We start from the raw sequence: 21755 nt of genomic DNA on the forward strand, positions 1-21755 counted from the left end.
GAAATAACCTTACTAGGCCAATGTGTTCAACAGTAGCTGTGAGCAACCTCTCTCACAGTGGGTCTCTGATATTGCCTTAGAAAATGAGTAAACTACTGGCCATAATCTAGAGGTGTGGCTATTCACCTCTGGCATCCACCCTAGTTTTACCTTTAAGCCTCCAACTACTTAAAACAGCATCAGCTTCTTGTCAGCATTGATTCTTCTTAATACTGGCATTGAACTATGCTAAGAGCTCTAAGAGCAATAATTGTTAAATTCACATTTAACAAAACACTTGTATTGAGATGGGATACCCTTTCTGAAATTCACAAATGGGACACAACAAACACAAACTTGAAACCACCAAAATACACAACTAATTTGGTAGCTAAGTGTAACTTTGTGCAAAGGGGTTATCATATACAAGAAGAACTTGGTAGACCATGTTTTAGTGTGTTTGTCTTGTCTGATCATCACGTTTCTTAACATGTGGCTTGGTATCAGTTCCATTAGGTAACTGGTATTTTGCGATATGAACTTTGTAGACTTTGATTAATCAGGGCCACCGCCTAAAATGTTTGACCAAGCATTCTGTGAGTGAAGTGAAGTGAAATACTTCTGAGATATGGAGAGCCACTATCACAGAATCAGATATTCACTGGCTTGGTCATTTTCAGGGTAGGATGGTTCTGCAGTCACTGCCTTATTAGTACACAATTTCATGAGACTCTCCTTTACAAACCTGCTCTCGGTCTATTGTTGCTCTTCAGAGTGAATACCGGATGTGGTCAGTTATTACTGATGTGGTGATTTTATCAACTTTTGTCAACAATGATACGCCTGTCATTAACCACATGTAGAATGTTGTGTGCTTCACTTTATACGTTTGCATCCATTTTAGCTGCCTTGCATATAGTGCATACACTTTATTCTGTATGCACCATAAGGAGTGACGCTTAATTTCATTGTCCCCTGTGTAATGACAATAAAACAATCTGTTTATCTAGAGGAATTACAGATGAATTTCCTGAAAACATTTTTGACAAAGCATTCATTCTAAAACAAGATTTGAATGATTAATATGTCATAAAGGTAAAGGGTAAAAAATGCAACAAAACAAATTTCATAGGATCGATGTTTATTTTAGAAAAGTGATGTGCTCTTACATTGATATTTTCCTTACCTCCAGTTTATGTTATTCTACACATTGCAAGTCTACACATAATATGCAAAATAACAAAACAGTAACATATAATCTTATAAATAGATCATATAAATCACCTCTGTTATATATCAGTCCTTTCACATCACAAATATACAAAAAATATTACATTCATCAGCTCAAAGAGGGACAAAAACATTACGTAGTTTGGATGTGAATTGTTTCAAAATTGACATGACTTTGTAAACATAACTGCAGAGCTTGCTCATCGCGTCTCTCAGGAGATAGCTATGCTGTATGCTGGGGCTGGACTAGTTTCTCTGTCGCTGTTGTTGACCATCTTGGCCTTTTCTAGGACAGGCTCATTGTATGCAGAGTTTTCCTTCCCAGTCAAAGGAGTTCTGGTCATCATGAAGGAGTTTTCACTCAAGGTGCGAGTTCTTCCTCTGCAACACTCCCAGAACCTCTTCCCACACAGGTAGAGGATCTCACAAAGAGTGAGTAAGATGCACACAAAGCTGGTCACCACCATGAAGACGGTGAATATTTTCTTCTCTGTGGGTCTGGTCAAAGATGAGAGATAGTATAGCATTAAAATCATTTTGATTCTTTTTGAGGAGTTAGTATTACTAGTGGAAATCAAAGGAAAACTTTAGCCATTGATGTTTCCTTAACAAGTTAAAACTTTGGAAGTGGCCTTACCTGGCAATGTAGCAATCCACCACATTTGGACATGGTTCTTCACTACATTTGACCAGTGGAGGGAAGAAGGTGGCCTCGTAGATGTAGAACAGCAAGAAGACAAACACTGCATCCACTGCTATCTTGAACAACAGGCTCAAGAAGTAGGTCCACCAGAGACCCCCTCGCTTCTTTCCAGTGTCATCGTACAGAGGAGCGCAATCTTCTCCATGCTTCAGCCGGTGTTTGCGCTCCCTGTCTTTTCTGTAGGCCACATGGAGAGTAACAAGAAGGGATGGGCAGGTGACAAAGATCAGCTGGAGAGCCCAGAGCCGGGTGTATGAGATTGGAAAGTAGTGGTCATAGCAGACGTTGTGACAGCCAGGCTGGCGGGTGTTGCAATCAAAGTCCTTCTGCTCATCCCCCCAGACCTTCTCACATGCCACTAGAAAAACCAAGAGCCTGAAGATGAAAACGATGGCAAGCCAGATGCGGCCAAATGCTGTGGAGTACTTGTTTACCCCACTGAGGAGGCCCTCAAGGAAGCCCCAATTCATGCTGTTGTTTCAGACGTTAGGTTGGACCTGCTCAAAAAGAAAAGCCCTAGACACCACACAATGTGGCACACTCTCTGCTGAGTGCTCTAATACTGAGAGCTTGGACACAAACTGGACTGAGCATGTCAGGCTCTAAGGCTCTTTAATATAGTACTTATTACTTCTGCCTTCTTGGCACAGGTTGAGGGGGAGGCAGGGATATCGAACAAAGCAAACACAGACTCATTCTTCAGCTACAATCAGTAGTGAAACTGGTGATAGCAAGCCTTGACTGACAGGCAGAGGAGAGAGGCAGAAGGCTAGACAACAATTCAAACATTAAAAGAAAGACATTTCAAGAAATTGTTTAAGATTATGTGTTTTCTTATCAAAAAATAAATGAGTAGATTTATACCACTCTTATATCGGTCCATTAAAAAATAGGTTATTGCCAGGACGTAATTCTTTGTGTAGGCTACTGTTGAGCACTGAGGAGCTGGCCTTTCATCCCTATAACAGGCAATGTCTGGTAAGAGAATTTATACAATCCCCATCAGCCAGATTCCAGTATTCCTTTGGGTTTGAAGCATAGACTGTATAATGTGGTTAGCCATTGTCTGTAGCTGTCTGTGTGAAGCTGGGCAATCGAATATAGCTATATTAGATTACTCAGCAATGGATATTCACCCCCTTCAGCAAACATGCTGTCTGTGAAGTACAGAAATGTGAGGATGCAAGTGAGACGTCCATGTCTACAGTCTCAGAGAGGGGGAGGCCCGCGGCAACCTAAAGGGTCCTTAGAGTCAATTATGAGAAATGTTGCCAAGCTTGTGAAGACTGAGACTGACACTATTCAGACAACAGAGCACTTCCACATCATTTCCGACAGGAACACAAAGCTGCGAACACTACACAGACACGGGCGTAGGTTTGACCCACCTGAAGAAGGAAGAGATCAACTGTTCATCCCAGTGTAGACTTCAGGGTCTCTGACGGCCACTCCAAAGTCAGTCAATTTTACCTTTAAGAGCCAGCCATCTTGGTTACTGTGGCAGCATCATGTCACAATACAGGAGCTTAGTTTCTTTGAGAGCCCCTACATTCACAAGCACTTGATAAATAATAACTAATTGAAACATCATTATTATTGTTATTGTCGTCATGTTTGTTGTTATCAAGCTATTGTTGTTTTCCTCTTATTCATGTCACTTCTTCAATAAATGTTTGCAAATGAGACAATATCTGTAAGCAGACCCACTCATGTACTGGGTGGTGCTTTGTCAAAGCCGACATATTTACTGACATATTTTCCTTTAGGAGGCCAAAATAAAAGGATAAACCATTTAGCTGCTGAAAACAGCACCGCTAAAGCTTCATAAACTTACTCGATACACGAATGAGCGTTGCTGAATCTAAATATCCAAATTATCTGGCTAAAATGTTACCGCTACTGTCATTTCGCCACATGTTGGTGTTTACAGGCGGCGGTGGTATTTTATAGCAGGTACAGTGTCACCGGAAATCAGTTTATAATTCTTGCTGGCTTGACGGTGGTGTCGGGTGAGGGGTCATAAATTGAGACAGACTCCCTACATTTGCATACACTATTTCCCCAGTGCACAGCTGAAAGACTGTATTACCCTGCACCGCTCAGTCTCTGCTCATTAATTCATCGTCTGCTTCAGACCCAGGAGTTACTTTCTTCAGTAGCGTTGGCCGGACCGACACTTTCTCCACAGTTTCCTCTCCTCTCCTCTCCTCTCCTCTCCTCTCCGTCCAGCCGGCGGCGGCTGTCTGTCCACGGCAGCGGGAGGTAAGAGGGATGCTCCGGTGCTAGCTGTCGGCTAACTTAGCTAGCAGGCGAGCTAACTCGTTAGCGTTAGCAGCTGATTGTGTCCCGGTCCCTGATGGTAGCCATAAAATGTTCGCGTACAGCCACGTATAATCGTTAGGGTTTAACACACATCCTCTCATATAAAGCACTGTCCGTGTAACCCCCAAATACAAGTTTTAGCTAAGTTGACAACGGAGACTAGACAGACTGTGTCAAGGTGGACAGACTCAGTAGTTCCGTTTCCTATGCTCTTCAAAATAAAACCTAACTTGTCCACATGGATCAGTGAAAATATTCTCTGAATTCAGCCTTGACCGTGTCGAACAGTCGATCTGTTCGTCATCATTGTAAATTTAATATATTTGAATTTTAGTATTTTCTGTATTGGGCAATTTGAGGATATCACTTTGGTTTCTAACACAGTTTAGCCTTGTTATTTAGGTACACTGTGGTGGCTCCGGTATCTAGCCCACCAATTAACTATATATTTTGTATGTTAGAAGCATTATCAGTAAATGGTTAAGAACTGTTTAAAGTTCTTAAAGTTTGGTTGTTAAAAATGATGTGCCACACATTTTATTTTACATGCTATATTGCATTACTTCCGCTCTAATAGCTAACTTATCATAACAGCAAAGCTATCGGGGGCAGGCTGGTGCTCAGGGGAGCCGACCGGAGTTGACGCTGTTAGCTTAGCCAACGTAGCCCACTAGTCATCTGCAGCTGTAGGTTTGCCAGCATGCTAACTGAGGCAGCTTAACGCAACACACTGCACCAAGTCTCCTGTGTGACTGTAGAGGTCCAGCCGAGCTGATCTCCGCTGAGCCATGCGGCAGTGGTGTCCCCGCTGCGCCCCCACGCACTGAGCCACTCCCGGGGCGCCTGTCTCTGTTAGGTAAGACAACCTCGATGACGGGACACAGCTGGACTTACTTTTTAAGGTAAAGCCAGCTTGCCTGTTTGGGTTTGTTCTGGATGCTTTGCTTTTGCACAGAAATAATCCAGAGTACCGCTGGCTGACTTTATCTTTACTTGTAGGTGCACATCTATTCCATAAACGCAACATTTGAAACAGCATTCAGGCGAGTTAACTTTATCCTGCCTATCAACAAAGGGGCATAACCTGCGTGACAGTGTTGGACTTGGAGCACCTTAGAAGACGCTGTGCGTTTCTGTTTATTTCGGCATACACACCATTTAACTTTTTAAATGTAGTTGGCTCTGCTTTCTAGAGTTTACCGCCGTTTATTTTGGTAGATGTAAGGATGTGCAGAATTACTAAATTACGCCTATGCCAAACCAAAGAGTAGGTCAAACAGATTTCTTGAACATCAAGTTGTGTTGTTCCTGGACGCCCTACAACCGTGCACAGGCCATGCAGGTATAGAAAGTACAAGCATGGATCCATATGACAAGTCTCAGGAGACCTAATGTTAGATTATGTATGCCAGGGTGATCTTACTTTAATTCCACCCTAGACAAATGGAGCAAGGTTAGCCCTAGGTGTCTGTGCCAAGTGTTTGAAAGGGTGCCAAAAGTTCGAATCACCCAGGGGTTCTTCAAAGGAGAATGCAGTCTGACTTTTTTTAAATTTTGCAAACCAGTTTGGTGTTTACTTAAAGTTACTTAGTATCAGCATAACTATATTTATTTAGTTACATTTGATCATTTATCAAGAAAAATGATCCACAGCAAAGAAAGTGTAGTGTTTGAATTTAGCTTTGCATGTCTTTTTATGTTGTTTTTTCATCTATTAATAATCCTTTGATCATTTTTGTCTGCAGGTCTTGAAAAAGTCTAAAACATATCTAAATTTAAGGTCCATCAAAGGTGCTGTGTAGAGATAAATTTAGTGGTATATGCCTTTGTAAAACTTTGTGGTGCTGTTTATCTGGTGAGAAGTTAACCAAGCCATACTTAGTTTATTTACAGGGCTACACTTTGTTTGTGTTCACTGAAGTAGGTCTATCTTGTCATTCAGAAGTCTTAAGTTCCCTTTGGTAAAAAGTACACCCCCACATTATGTGTGCAGATGCCAGAATGGAGTACTGTGAGGTGGAGCCACGGTACACAATTGAACAGATTGACCTCTTGCAGCGCCTGCGGTTGTCTGGCATGACCAAACCTCAGATCATCCATGCTTTGGAGTCCCTGGAGAGGCTTGACCCGGACCACCGCCCATTGCACTGTGACTCTCACCCAGCCCCATCCAACAACACCCCCACCACAGCTGCTCCGGCCCCGTCCTCATCTTCATCCTCCTCCTCCTCGCTCTCCCTGGCATCTGCTACCACACAGACTTCCGGGTTGGACGGGGCTGCACTGTCCCCCAGCAATAGCTACGAGGCTTCACCTCCCCCAGTCTACCCTCCCAGTGTGGCAGTTCAGCGGTCATTTAGCTATGACCTGATCGGAGAGGAGGAGTGGGACCTAGAGGAGAAGGTGGAGGAGTACATGAGGTGGGATGTGAAAGAGGAGAGTGGTGGTGCTTAGTGTTAATCAAATAGAGAAGATTAGTGCTGGATGAGAATGAGCTGAAAAGGAAGACCAAAAAAATAGTAAAGAAAAAGACTATTATAACATCAGATAATGACAGCTAATGTCCCCAGAGGTGCAGGCTTGTTCTCCAGAAATTTAGCGACATTAATTCAGGTCAAGTGTTTAGGGATGGCTGAAAAAAGAGATGCATCAGTGAATAAGGTTAGTTAGAGCAAAGACTTGGGTTTTAACCACAGTGTAATGGTTCTAATGGAATGGTGGGTTTTTGCTGCTTTTACAGGAGAGACAGCAACCTGGTGAAAGAAGAGATCAAAACTTTCCTCAACAATCGCAGGATCTCTCAGGCTATCGTAGGCCAAGTTACAGGTACTCAAGCTTTTGTAACATCATTACAACTTATTCAAGAACTAAAAGACCACATGCAAATGTACAGGTTGTTAGTTATGAATGATGGTGGAAGTCTTTTGTAATGTAAATCATTTGATTCAAAACAGAGACAAAAATAGAAAAGGCTTATTTTCAGGCTTTTGCTCCAGTTGATTGTGCGGATCAGTGTTCACCAACCCTGGTCCTCAAGGGCCACTGTCCTGCTGATTTCCCAACTATCCCTGCCCTTCCAGTTTCTGATTGGCTGAACACACCTGATCCAGGTAATCATCAGTGGGTAGGGCAGGGATAGTTGGAAAACAAGCAGGACCATGGCCCTAAAGGACTGGGGTTGATGACTGCTGGTGTAGACAGACACAGAAACATAGTTAAACTTCATTAATCCCTAAAGGGAAATTCAAGATCCACAGTGCTGTGTAGGCATTTATTTGAAATCAAACTGAAAGTGGACTCTATCGTCTAAAGGTTTTGTAAAGTGGTTCAATGTATAGTGGTTTGCTGGCTTGTTTTCTTATACTGGACAATGGACTGACAAATATTTCACCTTCATCTTACCAAGCTAATTATAAAGTTGTTTCTATCCAAATGGTGTAAAAAAAAAAAAAAAAAAAATGTAGACAACTAAAACGCTGATATTTGTGATAAGACATTAAAAGTAAATTTCAAGCAAAAATGCTTTGCCAGCAGCACATGCATTGGTTCCAGTTACTCAAATGTGACAATTTCATGCTTTTCTCTGTTTCGGTATAATTTTACATTGAAAATCTCAGCTTTTGAATAAAAGAAGCCACGTTCAATTAATCAAACAAATAAATGAAACAACAGTTTTCTCATACTTCCTGGAAACTTAAGTCTCCCTAATTAAATTAATCATTAGATCAAGTATTACCGAGGTGGCTCATAGCCGATTTCAACAGCGTAGATGCTATTAGTACACCATGACATAAATCATTGTATTTAATGTATTAAGATAACATGTCCTGCCTCATGCATAAGGCATCAGCCAGAGCTACATCTCCCAATGGTTGCTGCAGCAAGGCCTGGAGATGAGCGACTCCAAACGCAGAGCTTTCTACCGCTGGTACCTGCTGGAGAGGAATAACCCAGGTGAGGCTTCCAGACGTAGACTGGGTATACAGCAGCTTCACATACAGACCGTGATATAGAGCAGGGGGGTGGGGCTGTAGATCATGGATGTTAGGTACAGGAAGAATAATTATGAGAAAGTGCAGGTCAGGGGGCTCATAGTTGAATGTCAGGTTTATAATAACAGGCTATAGATGAGACAGCCTGTGTTATTAAAATGGATACTATTTCTTGTGCTCTGTGAATGTGAATGTGAACCACTGCTTGCTAACCTACCCCTTCCATCTGTCCTGCGTCTTTCTACCATCCTTCTGCATGGTAAACCCGCACAGCTTTAATTCCTCACGCTGACTCCATCCTGGTCCTCGAGGGCTGTAAGGTCAAGGAAGGACACAAGACAAATCTATAATTTCACAGGAGACAAATGTTAAAGGTAGTCCTGTCACAGGAGATGCTAATCAATAATGTTAAGGCTTCTGGTTTATAAATGAAATTTTAATGGCTGAAGGCAGTTTATCTGTCCAGGGGAATGTAACAGCTTGGCATGGTATGGACTTCTCCATATCCTAGCAGGGAAACGCATACATAAAAAAACATTAGTAAGGCTTTAAACAGCTATAGCATACCAAACAAGTAGCATCTAAAGATGCTGGCAGCTTTTACTGGTTTGTGCTACACAGGGTGTGTTCACAATAAATCATGACAAAAAGTCACATTTTTACATCATCAGTTTTATAAACCAAACCACCGATGGACCATCTGCTGTCACTGGTGTCTCCCTTCATCTGTCCGCCCCCACCCCACCCAAGCTTTGCTTTAGCTCCTCTGTAGTTCTCAGCCCTACTGCTGCAGGTACTCCGGTGCTGGTTTTCATTCCTACATGGCTAACAAACAGGCTATTAAGTGATACTAACAATAACTCCTTTTCTCAGTGGCCACAGTGCTTTGCTTCTGATATAGGCTCCTATTGACCTGCCCATCAGGAAAAAGAAGCAGCATTATCAGTCAGACTGACAAAAACACTGAAATTCATTCCAGTATACAACATGTTTGTTTTTCAATTCATGACTAAAAATTGCCGGCAGGTCTGCAGGAGTGTATCATTTAACCCAGTTGACTCTCAGTGTCCAGTGGCATTAGCCAAACCTGGTGTCTATAACATAATCCATGGCTGTGGCCTACCTGACCACTGGTTTTGTCCCGACTGAAGGGCTGAGATGGAGTGAAAGCCAGCACAGCGTGAGTCCCACGCCCAGGGCCAGGGGAGGGGAGAGAGACGGAACGATAGCAGGGGCAAGTGGCAGCCTCCCCAACATCCTCCCCAACCCCAACACCAATCTGAACCCCAACCCAGTGTGGAGCAGGCAGAGAGAGCTGCTGATGCACTTGCTGCCTTGGTACAGTGCTGCCGCCGCAGCCGCCCAGGCCCAGCCAGGTAACCACGCCCTCCCTGAGCAGGCCTCAGCAGCTTATCCAAGGAGGTGCCTGTTCATCAGCTGGCCTTCATGCCATTAAACCCATAGACTCCATGTCACCTTGGGATACATGTCAACAATCTCAAATGGCAGACATAAAGTAGAGGGCTGCACCTGTAATGCTAAAAATTAAGGGACACCATACTATTGAAATTCTCGTCTTTGCTCTGTTCTCAGCAGCCGGTTGTACCAGCTGAAAAAACAGGTTGTACCATACAAGTTAATTACCATACATGAATAAGATACATCTGACTCTGGGCTGTGTTAGAAAAAACAAGAACCTTTCTTTGATATTTGCACCAGGAGCACAATTCCTGGGACTGACTACATACATTACCATGAATGATGAAACACACCAACACTTATTGTACAGTTGCTATTGTGGAAGACAGAGACAAGATGCAAAATTTTAGGCTGCATTTGGGAATAGCTGCGGGCACCAGTTGGTTGCTTTACTTTAGCAGTGTCTTTCTTTCCTGTATTACTGATGATGCATTGGATGAAATATCACTTTGTTATAATTTGTAATTGCCAGTCAAACAGTTTAGTGTGTAGTGCAAATACAGATGATGAGTTTAGCATGAAGCTTGCAAGTAACAATGGACCAGTTAACACTGAGATTCCAATATCATGATCAAACTTTTGTTCAGCTGGTGCAACAGGCAAACATCCACAGCCATTCTCATTTATGTTTACATAAATGCTCAATAGTTAAGTTGTTGCATGTGCTCTCCTCTTCAGGCGCCACTTTATCAATGCGGTCTTTGGTGAAGGAGGAACCTGACTGGAGGACGGGGATCATGGCTGGCGACAGAGCAGGGGTGGTGGGTGGGCCTCTGAGGCTGCGTCGAGGCAGCAGGTTCACTTGGAGGAAGGAGTGCCAATCAATCATGGAGAGGTCCGTGAGTCTTACTGAACATATTTTAAAGGAGACAAGTGCTACATTCATGCCATGGAGATTTCTTTAATAGACTGTTTGATTCAACTTTAAAGAAGAAAATTCTATTCAAGGAACTCAAGATTTGCATTTGACTTGATTGTACCCTATTTACACTGACTTCCTTTGTTCTAGCATTATTAACAATGAAAGTATCAGTAAAAGTGAATTTTACTGGGTGTAAAATGAGCTAGGGCTGCTGCATTTTTACCAGTGTTTTATTTATTGAGTAAGCTGACACTTATTTTCTCAGGGAATCATTAAATCTTTTTTTTCTATAAATATAGTGCTGTTATTTGTAGTGCTACAGATATTCTTATCCTTTGGAGCTCTTTTTGAAAAAAAAAAACATACCCCAGTCATCACGAGGTGGAAACCTGTCACCCAATGCAGCAGTGTGGTTCACTGGTGTGTTTTTAATAGCTTTCAGACATCAACAGATATCTACCATGCAGACAGATAAGCTAAACCAGGTCCTAGAGTCACAAATGTTACAGTGAAAGCATGAAATTGATTGTTGGTTTTGGTGTCTGTTTTGAATTGGTGGGAAAATGGTTTTCATTACAGTATATTTGCGATCAAGCTTCTATAGCAAAACAGGACTTTTTGTTTTTTGTTTTCTAGTGAAGTGTAAAAAACTGAAGAAAAGAAAACTTAAAATTTTATGTTTGATGACCTCAGATTAAATTGAACTGTCAGTCATCAGCTCCTCAGGAATGTTATTTCCATATGATAGATTGAGGCACTGCTTGAAATAAGAATGTCAGTAACCTTGCCAGGATTGTGACCTCTGCGCTTTTAGTGCAGAGCATAAGCATTCAGTTTATTGTGTAGTTTTATTTATCTCAGCCAGTCTTCTTAGAACGATGCTGAGAAAGAGGACTAGGCATTCCTCTACAGTCCTACCCACTCTATGCAATTGATTTCTGTGTTACATGGTTGCTGTAAGTATAGGGCGCAGTCTGGCCGCTCAAGGTAATAAGACCACACAGGCGCTCAGACAACACTCACCAGCACTGCCCCCGGATTACGCAATTCCACTGCAGTGCTGATCCTTATGAGCTCGTTCAGACCCAAGGACAATACAGTAGAGGTGAAGATGGTGTGTGTGTGCGCGTGTGTGTGCATGTCAGAGTGGACAGGATAGGACACCTCAGAGGATGAGAGGGCTTGAAGCAATTGATCCCTGTGCGTTTTGTAATTTGGGATAATGATTCTTTTCCATCCTTGGGGGGGAGGGGGACATACAAAAGTAAGAACATTTTGAGGAAAAAAAAAATTCCAATACTGTATCTCTTTCTGGATGGATATATTTCTGTTTTTACCAGACTCTTCATGTTTACAGGCTTAGGAAGAGATTCAGATATGCAGAAATGAATCCACTTAAAGCATCCATTAATCTGTTGGTTTACAGTAAGGACCTCTCCTGATGCTCTTTCACTGTATAAATATTGTTTGTATGCTCCAATGGTTCAATACATAGACTAAAGGTTAATGAAGTATAAAATTAGGCTTTAACTAGTGCTGCTTAGGATGGTGCTGTCATCTAATAAATGTGTAGCCTATGATGCAGTATGATTTAACTCTCTCTAATACTGTGGATGTTTATTTCTCAGTTTCTTCATGGAGAACCAGTATCCAGACGAAGCAAAACGAGAGGAGATTGCCAACGCCTGTAATTCTGTCATTCAGAAACCAGGTGCTAAGAGCTGTTTTTAACTGTATTACAACCAGTTCCTGTCAGAAATGTCCTCAGGCAGTGGTTCAGAATAGCTTATGAGCTGTGTGAATCCATAACACAGACAAAGCCTGTTTCCCCTCTTTATGTTAAGGTATTTCTGATAAGATTATGTGATCGATTGATTAGCCATTCAACTGATAAGTCTTTCAAATCCAGCTCATTTTAGCTCATTTTGGTCTTGTATTTTTATAAAACTACCCGGCATGTGTGGTATCCCTTATTTCAGCACAACTCAGCCACAATTCTGACTTATCATTTTTTCTGTCAAGAAAAATGACACATGCACCCAGAAATTTTAGAAATAATTTGTCTATAGTATAGAACAGCTTAAGGTGTAAAACTGATTGTTTCACTGGTCACAGTATATGCACAAATAGAGCTGTAAAATGTAAGAAATAATAGTTCCAAATGCATTTTAGTTTTTACACCTTTTTCAAAGTCTATGTATGTCCAAATTATAAACTTTTCTGCTATGAGAAATTATCTAGAAAATATTTCATCATCTTCATGATGTGCTTTTTGTGGATTTGGTGACATAAGTTGTTTTGTTTTTTTTTTTGCAGGCTGTAAGCTGTCTGAGTTTGAGCGTGTGACAGCATTGAAGGTGTACAACTGGTTTGCCAACCGTCGTAAGGAGATGAAGAGAAGAGCCAATATTGGTGAGGGCTTGATAATTTCCTTTATGTGGATTCAGAAAGAGGAGGTTCCTACTTTGGACAATTTAATTGCATAACTACCCTCTGTGAACCATTACTTATCACTAAAACGTATGATTTGACTAATACGTGTGAGACTGTCAAAAACCTAAAAAGTGTAGGCATCATAAAAGTAGATTTTATGACAGAACAGTAGTATTGGATTGCATTGAATTGTACAGGTGTACTTAATAAAGTGACCACTGAGTTTATTACTCTTGTTTCCAATTTTCATGTAACACAACTAGAAGCTGCCATTTTGGAAAGCCATGGAATTGAGGTGCCAAGTCCAAGCTGCCACTCAAATGGTGAAGAGGGAGAGATGCAGGAGTTTGCTGATCAGGTGAATCTTCGATTATCAGAGCAAGTAAGAGCCACTTCACCAACTACTGGAAAAAAACAAAAAAAAAAACAACTTCTAGCAAGATCCAAAGGCCCAGCCAAAACCAACAATCAGTGATCGGCCATGTTGAGTGGTTTTATGCGACATTCCAGCAGCCTGTGTCGTGAGTAATCACATGTAAAAGTCAGAAAAATGGACTTTGGGGTAGGATTTTCACACAGTGAAATTCCATCATTCGTCTGAAAAGGTTAAGTGATAAAATATTGGACAAAAAAAAAAAGAATGTAGAAATGTACCTCTGGTGTGTCAGGACTTAAATTAATAATGATGTCTTTATTCCACTAAGCAATGACAAAAGCTCTGCTAGTCTGACAGAATGCAAGAAAAAGACCCTGGCACAGGTACACATAAACAAAATGCAGTTATAATAAATGTCAGCAGTTATTTATGTGTGTGATAAGTGGGAATGTGTGCCATGAGAAAAGTCTATTAGTAGCCATAACAACAGTCTGTTGAGTATGTCACAGGCGTCACTATGTACATGATAAGTCAGGGGTAAGTGGTCATAGGAGTTTTCTGTACTGAAAATTGAGAAATTGGCAATTGGGTTAGCTGGTCACAGCAGGCAGAGCTGTAACAGCCTGTAAAGCATCAGCAGCTGCTTCACTAACCTTAAGGTGTTCTTAGGCCTGCTGGAGCCCTCTGAGACCTTAAACAATACAAGCTGCTTTACTGACACCAAGGTGCCCACTTTATACCAACAGGACATACCTAACAGGAAAAATAACCAAATCTATTATATTTTGCTTATATATGTTGTGTGTATTTTTTTCCACAGGAAGATGCATCTTCCCAGAGGATTGTTGACCAAGAGCCCTCCTCACTGGCTACTACAGAGGTGGCAGCCCTGCCAAGCCCCACCCCTCAGGTCCTAGAACACAAGGAGGAGGATCAAAAAAGGGAGACTGTGGACGAAGAGTAACCAAAGCCAGTGGTGTTTGGATCGTCCGATTGAATTTTAATCAGATTACATACCGAAACATTGTCTCCTCCTGCACCCATGTAGGGTCTTTGGGGCCTATGACACCCAAAAATCAAAGGGAGAAGGGTGCTGAAGCTCGCTGAGGTGCCTCTGATGGTAAGGAGGTCACTGTATTTATCAACAGTAATCCTGCTTATATTAATGGCAATATACAGTATAAATAAATATATATATATATATCAATATATAGTGCATTCCAAGATGGTATTAAAAAGCCTAAATTCCTTAGAGGAAGAATTATGTAAAGGATACCTCGCCCATTTTAAGCTAAGCCTTTTCTGTTTTCTTTGCTACATGCCTTCTTTTAGCTTTTTGGTTGTTTTGGACTGTGCTAACAAGAAAGTGCTGCACCTGCAGGTCAGGTTGTGTTTGGTTGCAGGGATAAAGTATGGTTTCAATGATCTACTTTATGGTGACATGCTGCTTGCTTCAATGTCTTCGACCCCATCTGGTTTGTAAGACTAGAATCTCAGTCGACTGATTTAATTCGTCGATCGCTGTCAACTCTGTAAAGCCCTGAGGGACAACTGGAATCTCAGGTACACCCAAAAAATGGTGGATAAAGACCGTGAAGACTTGCACCACTTTTGTGTTGTGTCTAAATATATACTTTGGTTTTTTTTTTTTTTTTTTTCATCTTCACTGTGTTTAACCAAAACAGGATGTGTTATTTATACCTTTTTATATTAGCTAAATAAGCCTAGGACAATATACTATATCATCTGTCTTCTGTGTTAACTGAATGCTGCTGTTTTGTCATTTTTGTAGTCTACTCTCATTTCTCTCAGACCTCAACTCAGCCAGTGAACTTAAACTAGTTCTGCCAGTCTACTCAGATTAGTCTTTTTTTTTTTTAACATTTGAAAGAACACTATAACAAATGTGATCAAAATTAATGTGTTGACCTACATGCTACAAGCACCTTCTCACTTATTGGAATAAGCTAAAGCTTAAGCTCATGTAAGTTTGTATAACTGCAAAGCTGCAGTTCAAAGTGGATCTCACTATAACTTTGGCTCTACCTACATTTGGGCCTAGACTTGTACAAAGCCCTGAAAACACACATCAAGGGGTGCTTTCCTTCAAATTGCATTAGCAGTATGTAGAAACTGTTATTTGTCAAAGTTGAAGTATAAATACCTGACGCAAACTGCATTATATAGTCCCTCATATTCACTGGCCCAGGGCCTTGGGAGTTACTTCCTAAATGTTCATGAAATGGACAAAAATGCTTGTTCTCGAATGGCACCCAAGAGGGTGCCACATGATACCTCCTAATGCCAAAGCTATGCCAAGATACAGATGAGGTACAGTACAATAGTCTGTGCTTACTCAAACAGGATATGACACAGTCAAACACTATAGATAGACTGACATAATAAAAGTTTCTTTGTTCAGTTCAACACTAGCCAACTCTAGCTTACCTCAGAATAACTGTGTGTCATGAATGTGTTACAGGCAAACTGTCATAAATCATTGACAGCAGCCATTACTGTGACTGTTTATGATACGGACAGTGTTATGTAGCATTTATGACAGTGGGGTTTGCCTTGTATAACGTAACTTATACTCACCTCAGACAGTTCTGTCGTCCGGCTTTGGACAGGAACCCCAAAGCTGCACGCTGTTTCTGATTATTATACTTCTCTCTATCTGCTTTTATCTGACAATGAGAAAATAATAACAATAATAAACTGTAAACAGTTAGTGTGATATGGCTTGTATTTATTGTGAGTGACATGAGGTTTGGAATGGGAGCATTCAGCTGATTCAAGAAAAACCTTGAAAGTTCAGTCACATTTGTGTCACCTTGTCAGCAGATGCCAGTTAATAAATTATCATGCCGATAAATTAGAACTATTTAATTCAGTGATAGACCAAGTGAATTAACACGATTTTGTAGTAGAAGCTACTGTTTTTAACGCTTTCAGTACCGATCTCAGGAAAGGTGAAGTAATTTACGCTTGCATCAAGTGTCCACATTATTGTTCTTAAAACTGTTTTAAGCATTAGACGTGTAAAAAATGTTTGCAAAGTGGCAGTTGCTCATTTCTTAACACAAGATGGCAATATTGTTGCTCGGTTTCAGAGAAATGTGTTTTACTATGGCAGTCATTGAGTTAAATATGTGCACATAATGTAATATTGAGGCTATCAGTCCAGGCGCAGTGTGTCATAACATACTAGGAGCAGAAGTGAATGTAGAAACTAAGAAGCAAATATTTTATTAAAAAGTCATTAAAATGAGTAGCACATATTGGAATCGGCCTTTGACCATTTTCTTGTATTGCACCCTGCTTTCCAATTTGATAAACCTTTAAATTTGTGTATATGGCTGCTGGTTTTCTGCACAAACAGGCTGTTTTCCATTAACACTGAAGTCTGCTGGTCAATGGTAACTTCAACAAACTACACATATCATGTAGCATAAGCATATCCAGAGACAGAAAACATTTCCAGAAATGTACTCACAAAATCATATTCTTTCATATTTATGTTTTCTTGTTAATTGACTTCAGTAGAGCTGTGAGCATGGATTAATGGACTTGGTAGAATGCAAAGAAATGAAATTAACTCAGGAAGTTGGCATTTAGGGGGGATAAAATTACTTTTATTTCCCACGGACACATTGACTGATGTTATGTAATGGCAACATGATAAAGCTTGCCCTGAGTCTCTCAGAACCTGTTCTCTGCTCAATACAGTTTGGCCCTGAGGGTGAAGTTTGGAGCTACTCTAAATGTGTTGAATCCATGAATTAAATGAGCTTATCAGTGTATGGGTGCGTTTCTCTTTGTATGTATGTGCAGCATTGAGCATGCGTTTATATGTTTGCATGCTCACAGTCTCACTCTTTACAATGGAAAATTTAGGGGCAAGCTATTTGGTTTTAATCTGTTATTCGGTCCTTGCAACACTTGGGGGAGACATTGTCTACTGCCAATTCTGGAGGAGTGGAATCGGAATCAGGTTTTCGTTCATTTGTAGATCATTTTAAATTCACCATATTGGAAACTATTCTTGAAGGAAATAAAAACCTGCGTGATTTGTTGTTTTCACAGATGACCTCAGGGTCTTCAAAAAGTAGAACGAGAAAGCTTTTTTTTTTTTTTCCAAACAAATCCTCAAATTTGTTTTGTCACTTACTGAAACTGATTTACGTGATAAAACAATACGATGAGTGTCAGGTATCACACTGATGTATTTGCAAGTCAAATTAGCACAGCTCTGTGTTTTTCTAGCTGCCTGCCACTCTGTGTAAAGCGGTGTTGTGGTAGAACCCCAACCATCTGGTCTATTGAATGGCATGAAGCAAATTCAGTACCAGCCAAATTTGAATGTGCATTTGATTGATTCCTACAGTGCAACGATGTCAGTCTCAGGTGGTTCAGCATTAGGATCACTGAGTCTTGTTTTGTAAGACAGGTTGGCTGACAAATGATGAGCGATCCTCTTCTATTCTCCAGCTTACCGAGTCCTTTTGTTACTGTGCTTTGTTAACACCTAGGCTGTATAACCCAAACTCTGTGTACTATATTCGACCACTGCTGACTTTCAGCCTACCCATAAGCAATGTTAAATGGCTAAGATGAGACCCTATGGCCTAACAAACAAGCTGGACAAATCTGTTTGTTAAGTAGCATTGGATGTGGTGTACAGTATTGTTCAAAATAATAGCAGTACAATGTGACTAACCAGAATAATCCAGGTTTTTAGTATATTTTTTTATTGATACATGGCAAACAAGTTACCAGTAGGTGCAGTAGATTCTCAGAAAACAAACAAGACCCAGCATTCATGATATGCACGCTCTTAAGGCTATGGAATAGGGCAATTAGTTGAAAGGGGTGTGTTAAAAAAAATAGCAGTGTCTGCCGTTGACTGTACAAACTCAAAACTATTTTGTACAAACATTTTTGTTTCTAGGATTTAGCAATCCTGTGAATCACTAAACTAATATTTAGTTGTATGACCACACTTTTTTATAACTGCTTCACATCTGTGTGGCATGGAGTCAACCAACTTGTGGCACCTTTCAGCTGTCATTCCACTCCCTGATTCTTTAACAACATTCCACAATTCATTTACATTTCTTGGTTTTGCTTCAGAAACAGCATTTTTGACATCACCCCACAAGTTCTCGATTGGATTAAGGTCCAGGGATTGGGCTGGCCGCTCCATAACGTTAATTTTGTTGGTTTGGAACCAAGACTTTGCTCGTTCACTAGTGTGTTTGGGGTCATTGTCTTGTTGAAACAACCATTTCAAGGGCATGTCCTCTTCAGCATAAGGCAACATGACCTCTTCAAGTATTTTGACATATGCAAACTGATCCATGATCCCTGGTATGTGATAAATAGGCCCAACACCATAGTAGGAGAAACATGCCCATATCATGATGCTTGCACCACCATGCTTCACTGTCTTCACTGTGTACTGTGGCTTGAATTCAGAGTTTGGGGGTCGTCTCACAAACTGTCTATGGCCCTTGGACCCAAAAAGAACAATTTTACTCTCATCAGTCCACAAAATGTTCCTCCATTTCTCTTTAGGCCAGTTGATGTGTTCTTTGGCAAATTGTAACCTCTTCTGCACATGCCTTTTTTTTAACAGAGGGACTTTGCGGGGGATTCTTGAAAATAGGTTAGCTTCACACAGACGTCTTCTAACTGTCACAGTACTTACAGGTAACTCCAGACTGTCTTTGATCGTCCTGGAGTTGATCATTGGCTGAGCCTTTGCCATTCTGGTTATTCTTCGATCCATTTTGATGGTTGTATTCCGTTTTCTTCCACGTCTCTCTGGTTTTGCCCTCCATTTTAAGGCATTGGAGATCATTTTAGCTGAACAGCCTATAATTTTTTGCACCTCTTTATAGGTTTTCCCCTCTCCAATCAACTTTTTAATCAAAGTACGCTGTTCTTCTGAACAATGTCTTGAACGACCCATTTTCCTCAGGCTTTCAAATGCATGTTCAACAAGTGCTGGCTTCATCCTTAAATAGGGGCCACCTGATTCACACCTGTTTTTTTCATAAAATTGATGACCTCACTGATTGAATGCCACACTGCTATTTTTTTGAACACACCCCTTTCAACTAATTGCCCAATTGCACAGCCTTAAGAGCGTGCATATCATGAATACTGGGTCTTGTTTGTTTTCTGAGAATCTACTGCACCTACTGGTAACTTGTTTGCCATGTAGCAATAAAAAATATGCTAAAAACCTGGATTATTCTGGTTAGTCACATTGTACTGCTATTATTTTGAACAATACTGTATCTATGAAAAAAACCTGATGACTCTCAGGCTAGTTCTGCAGTTGTAAAGAGCATATTTTTTATAAATTCTAAGCAGATTTATGTACATCAGTTTGCACTGGGCATCAGCGATAACTGTCCTGTAAGTGCAAAACTAAATTTAAATATGCAGATCATGTTTGTGAGTTCAGATTTCACTGAGTCGACTGATTTCAGACACAAAATGTAGCAACTGGTGTTAATGGTGATTAGCCTACTCTAAATGCCTCCATGCCTCCATGTGCATCATTGCTTTGGCAGTGCTGCGGAGGCAACTGTAGATTGTGTTGACTAGCAGGTCGAACTACAGTAACTAACATCCTGCTGCTTTTAGAACATGCACCTGCAACTTTCAGCTCATGATGTGTCTTGTCTCGTTCCTCCTCACAAAAAGTTCTGAAGCTGAAGACATACATCCATCACTTCTGTTTATGTATAGATTAAATACATGAAATAAATTAATTAATGCATTTTAGGGGTGTAGGTCAGCAACTTTTGAGAAGAAGCAAGCTGTTTTACCAAGCTTTCAGTAGCTACTAGGCTAATACACCTCCTGACTCCAAATTGCACAAATGTCACAGTGGTGCAGTGTCATCTCGCTGTAGTTAACAAAGTTTTACAATTTTGAAGATATAACTTTATAAGGGTTTTACTTGGACTTAATGGCTAAACTCTGTCCAGTTCCCAGGGAGAGTAGCCGAGAGGACCTAATTACTGTGGTTCAGTACTGTGGTTTCATATTCTCACACACACACACACACACTTGTGAGTACTCATTGACATAATGGATTAAATCTGAACCATCACAGCTAAATATTTAAGCCTAACCTTACCCCAAAAACCCTCCAACAGTCCCAGTGAGGGCCAGCCGAAATGTTCTCACAAGGACAGTACTAAAATAAAACTTGTCCCCATAACAACAGAGAGACTAACATACACAACCACTAAGTAACATTCAAATCTATACATGCTCAAATGTATAAATGTGACTCCAAACCTGTTCAGCTGCAAACATACAGAGCAAACATAAACATTGTGGCAGCACTGTCCGCAGCTCCACAAACACGCACACACACACGTGCACAGTGGTGTGTTTTGGCAGCGTCAGGCTTTGAGGCCAATGTAACTCTTCTATCATTCATTCTCTCAGAAGTATTTTTCATCCTCTTTTCTCCCCCTTGGAAAACAGAATTCATGACCCGTCACCTTTTTTGCTGACTGCACAGGCCATCCGCTGCCTTGGTAAATGATTTCCCGGCTATTTTAGTTGCCTCACAAAACACTTGATGACACAACTGGCATGAAAAGTATGCAATTCAATTTGTCAGTGGTTATTACTTTGTAGCACGGACAGTTACAGTTATGTTTTGATTACAGGCATTTTCTGTTGAGTTTGCTGTCACTTGGGCTGGTTTTAGAAGCAGAGGAAAAAGTGTTTATTTCTTGCCGTTGGTGATCTATTAAATGCCCTCTCTTGTTTGATTAAATTTCAGCTCATTGCAGAACTGTCCTTTTGTGAAGAAGAAGCAAAGTTGGGGGAGAGGGTGTTTCACAGACCAAGATAAAGGGAGGGAGGGAAAGGTTACCTTCAGACTGGCAGCAGAATGGAGAATCTTTTGTGAATGTGAAAGAAAATTCCATCTATCCCAGTGCTCTGGTTCCTCTTACGCGTACAGTGTTGGTGTGTGTGTGTGTGTGGGTGGGTGTGTGTATTGAGTATGTTTTCAATAAGGCCATAGTGCCAGCCAAACAGGTTGTTTGCCCTTGAAAGAATGACGTGAGAGTAGATGAGTAAGAACCTTCTTACCATGTCCTATTTCACAGGACAAATAAAATGAAAAACACACAAACGCACACACACACACTTGCAAGACAGAATGACACGCTGTGCCCTGAATCTGTCAGGGCCTCAGTCCCCTTTCCTCCAGTCAGATAAGAATTTCCACAAAGGACTTGTCGCAATCTCACCATTCTTTCCACCACCACCCTCCCCCCACCATCCACTGACTTATTCTTCCCATAATTCAGAGCATCTCTCGGCAGCACCTTGTGACTA

At 40.9% G+C, this 21755-nt stretch overlaps 2 protein-coding genes across 3 annotated transcripts; one reads left to right on the plus strand and one right to left on the minus strand.

Annotated features, from left to right (window-relative positions):
- Nucleotides 1–1103: 1103 nt before the first annotated feature.
- LOC113126125 (gap junction beta-4 protein-like) lies at nucleotides 1104–4125 on the minus strand. 2 transcript variants are annotated; one of them, XM_026299972.2, is made up of 3 exons: nucleotides 4002–4125; nucleotides 1847–3382; nucleotides 1104–1707 (listed from the first exon to the last, which is right to left on the minus strand). In XM_026299972.2, exons 2-3 carry the CDS (start codon nucleotides 2380–2382, stop codon nucleotides 1422–1424), a joined length of 822 nt encoding a protein of 273 aa, XP_026155757.1. In that variant the 5' UTR covers nucleotides 2383–3382; nucleotides 4002–4125; the 3' UTR covers nucleotides 1104–1421. The 2 variants fall into 2 exon arrangements, with proteins under 2 accessions (XP_026155757.1, XP_026155756.1); XM_026299971.2 differs by lacking the exon at nucleotides 4002–4125 and having other exon boundaries at nucleotides 1847–3939.
- LOC113126124 (homeobox-containing protein 1) lies at nucleotides 4090–16764 on the plus strand. The gene is given in 12 exon segments (XM_074933684.1): nucleotides 4090–4174; nucleotides 4829–5036; nucleotides 5038–5090; nucleotides 6228–6654; nucleotides 6975–7060; nucleotides 8078–8188; nucleotides 9378–9602; nucleotides 10384–10540; nucleotides 12196–12278; nucleotides 12884–12979; nucleotides 13264–13382; nucleotides 14197–16764. Coding segments are annotated over 11 exon segments (1515 nt in total). The 5' UTR covers nucleotides 4090–4174; nucleotides 4829–5022; the 3' UTR covers nucleotides 14341–16764.
- Nucleotides 16765–21755: the final 4991 nt, after the last annotated feature.

The sequence above is a fragment of the Mastacembelus armatus genome, chromosome 11 (assembly GCF_900324485.2).
Source record: "Mastacembelus armatus chromosome 11, fMasArm1.2, whole genome shotgun sequence".
Lineage (NCBI taxonomy): Eukaryota > Metazoa > Chordata > Actinopteri > Synbranchiformes > Mastacembelidae > Mastacembelus > Mastacembelus armatus.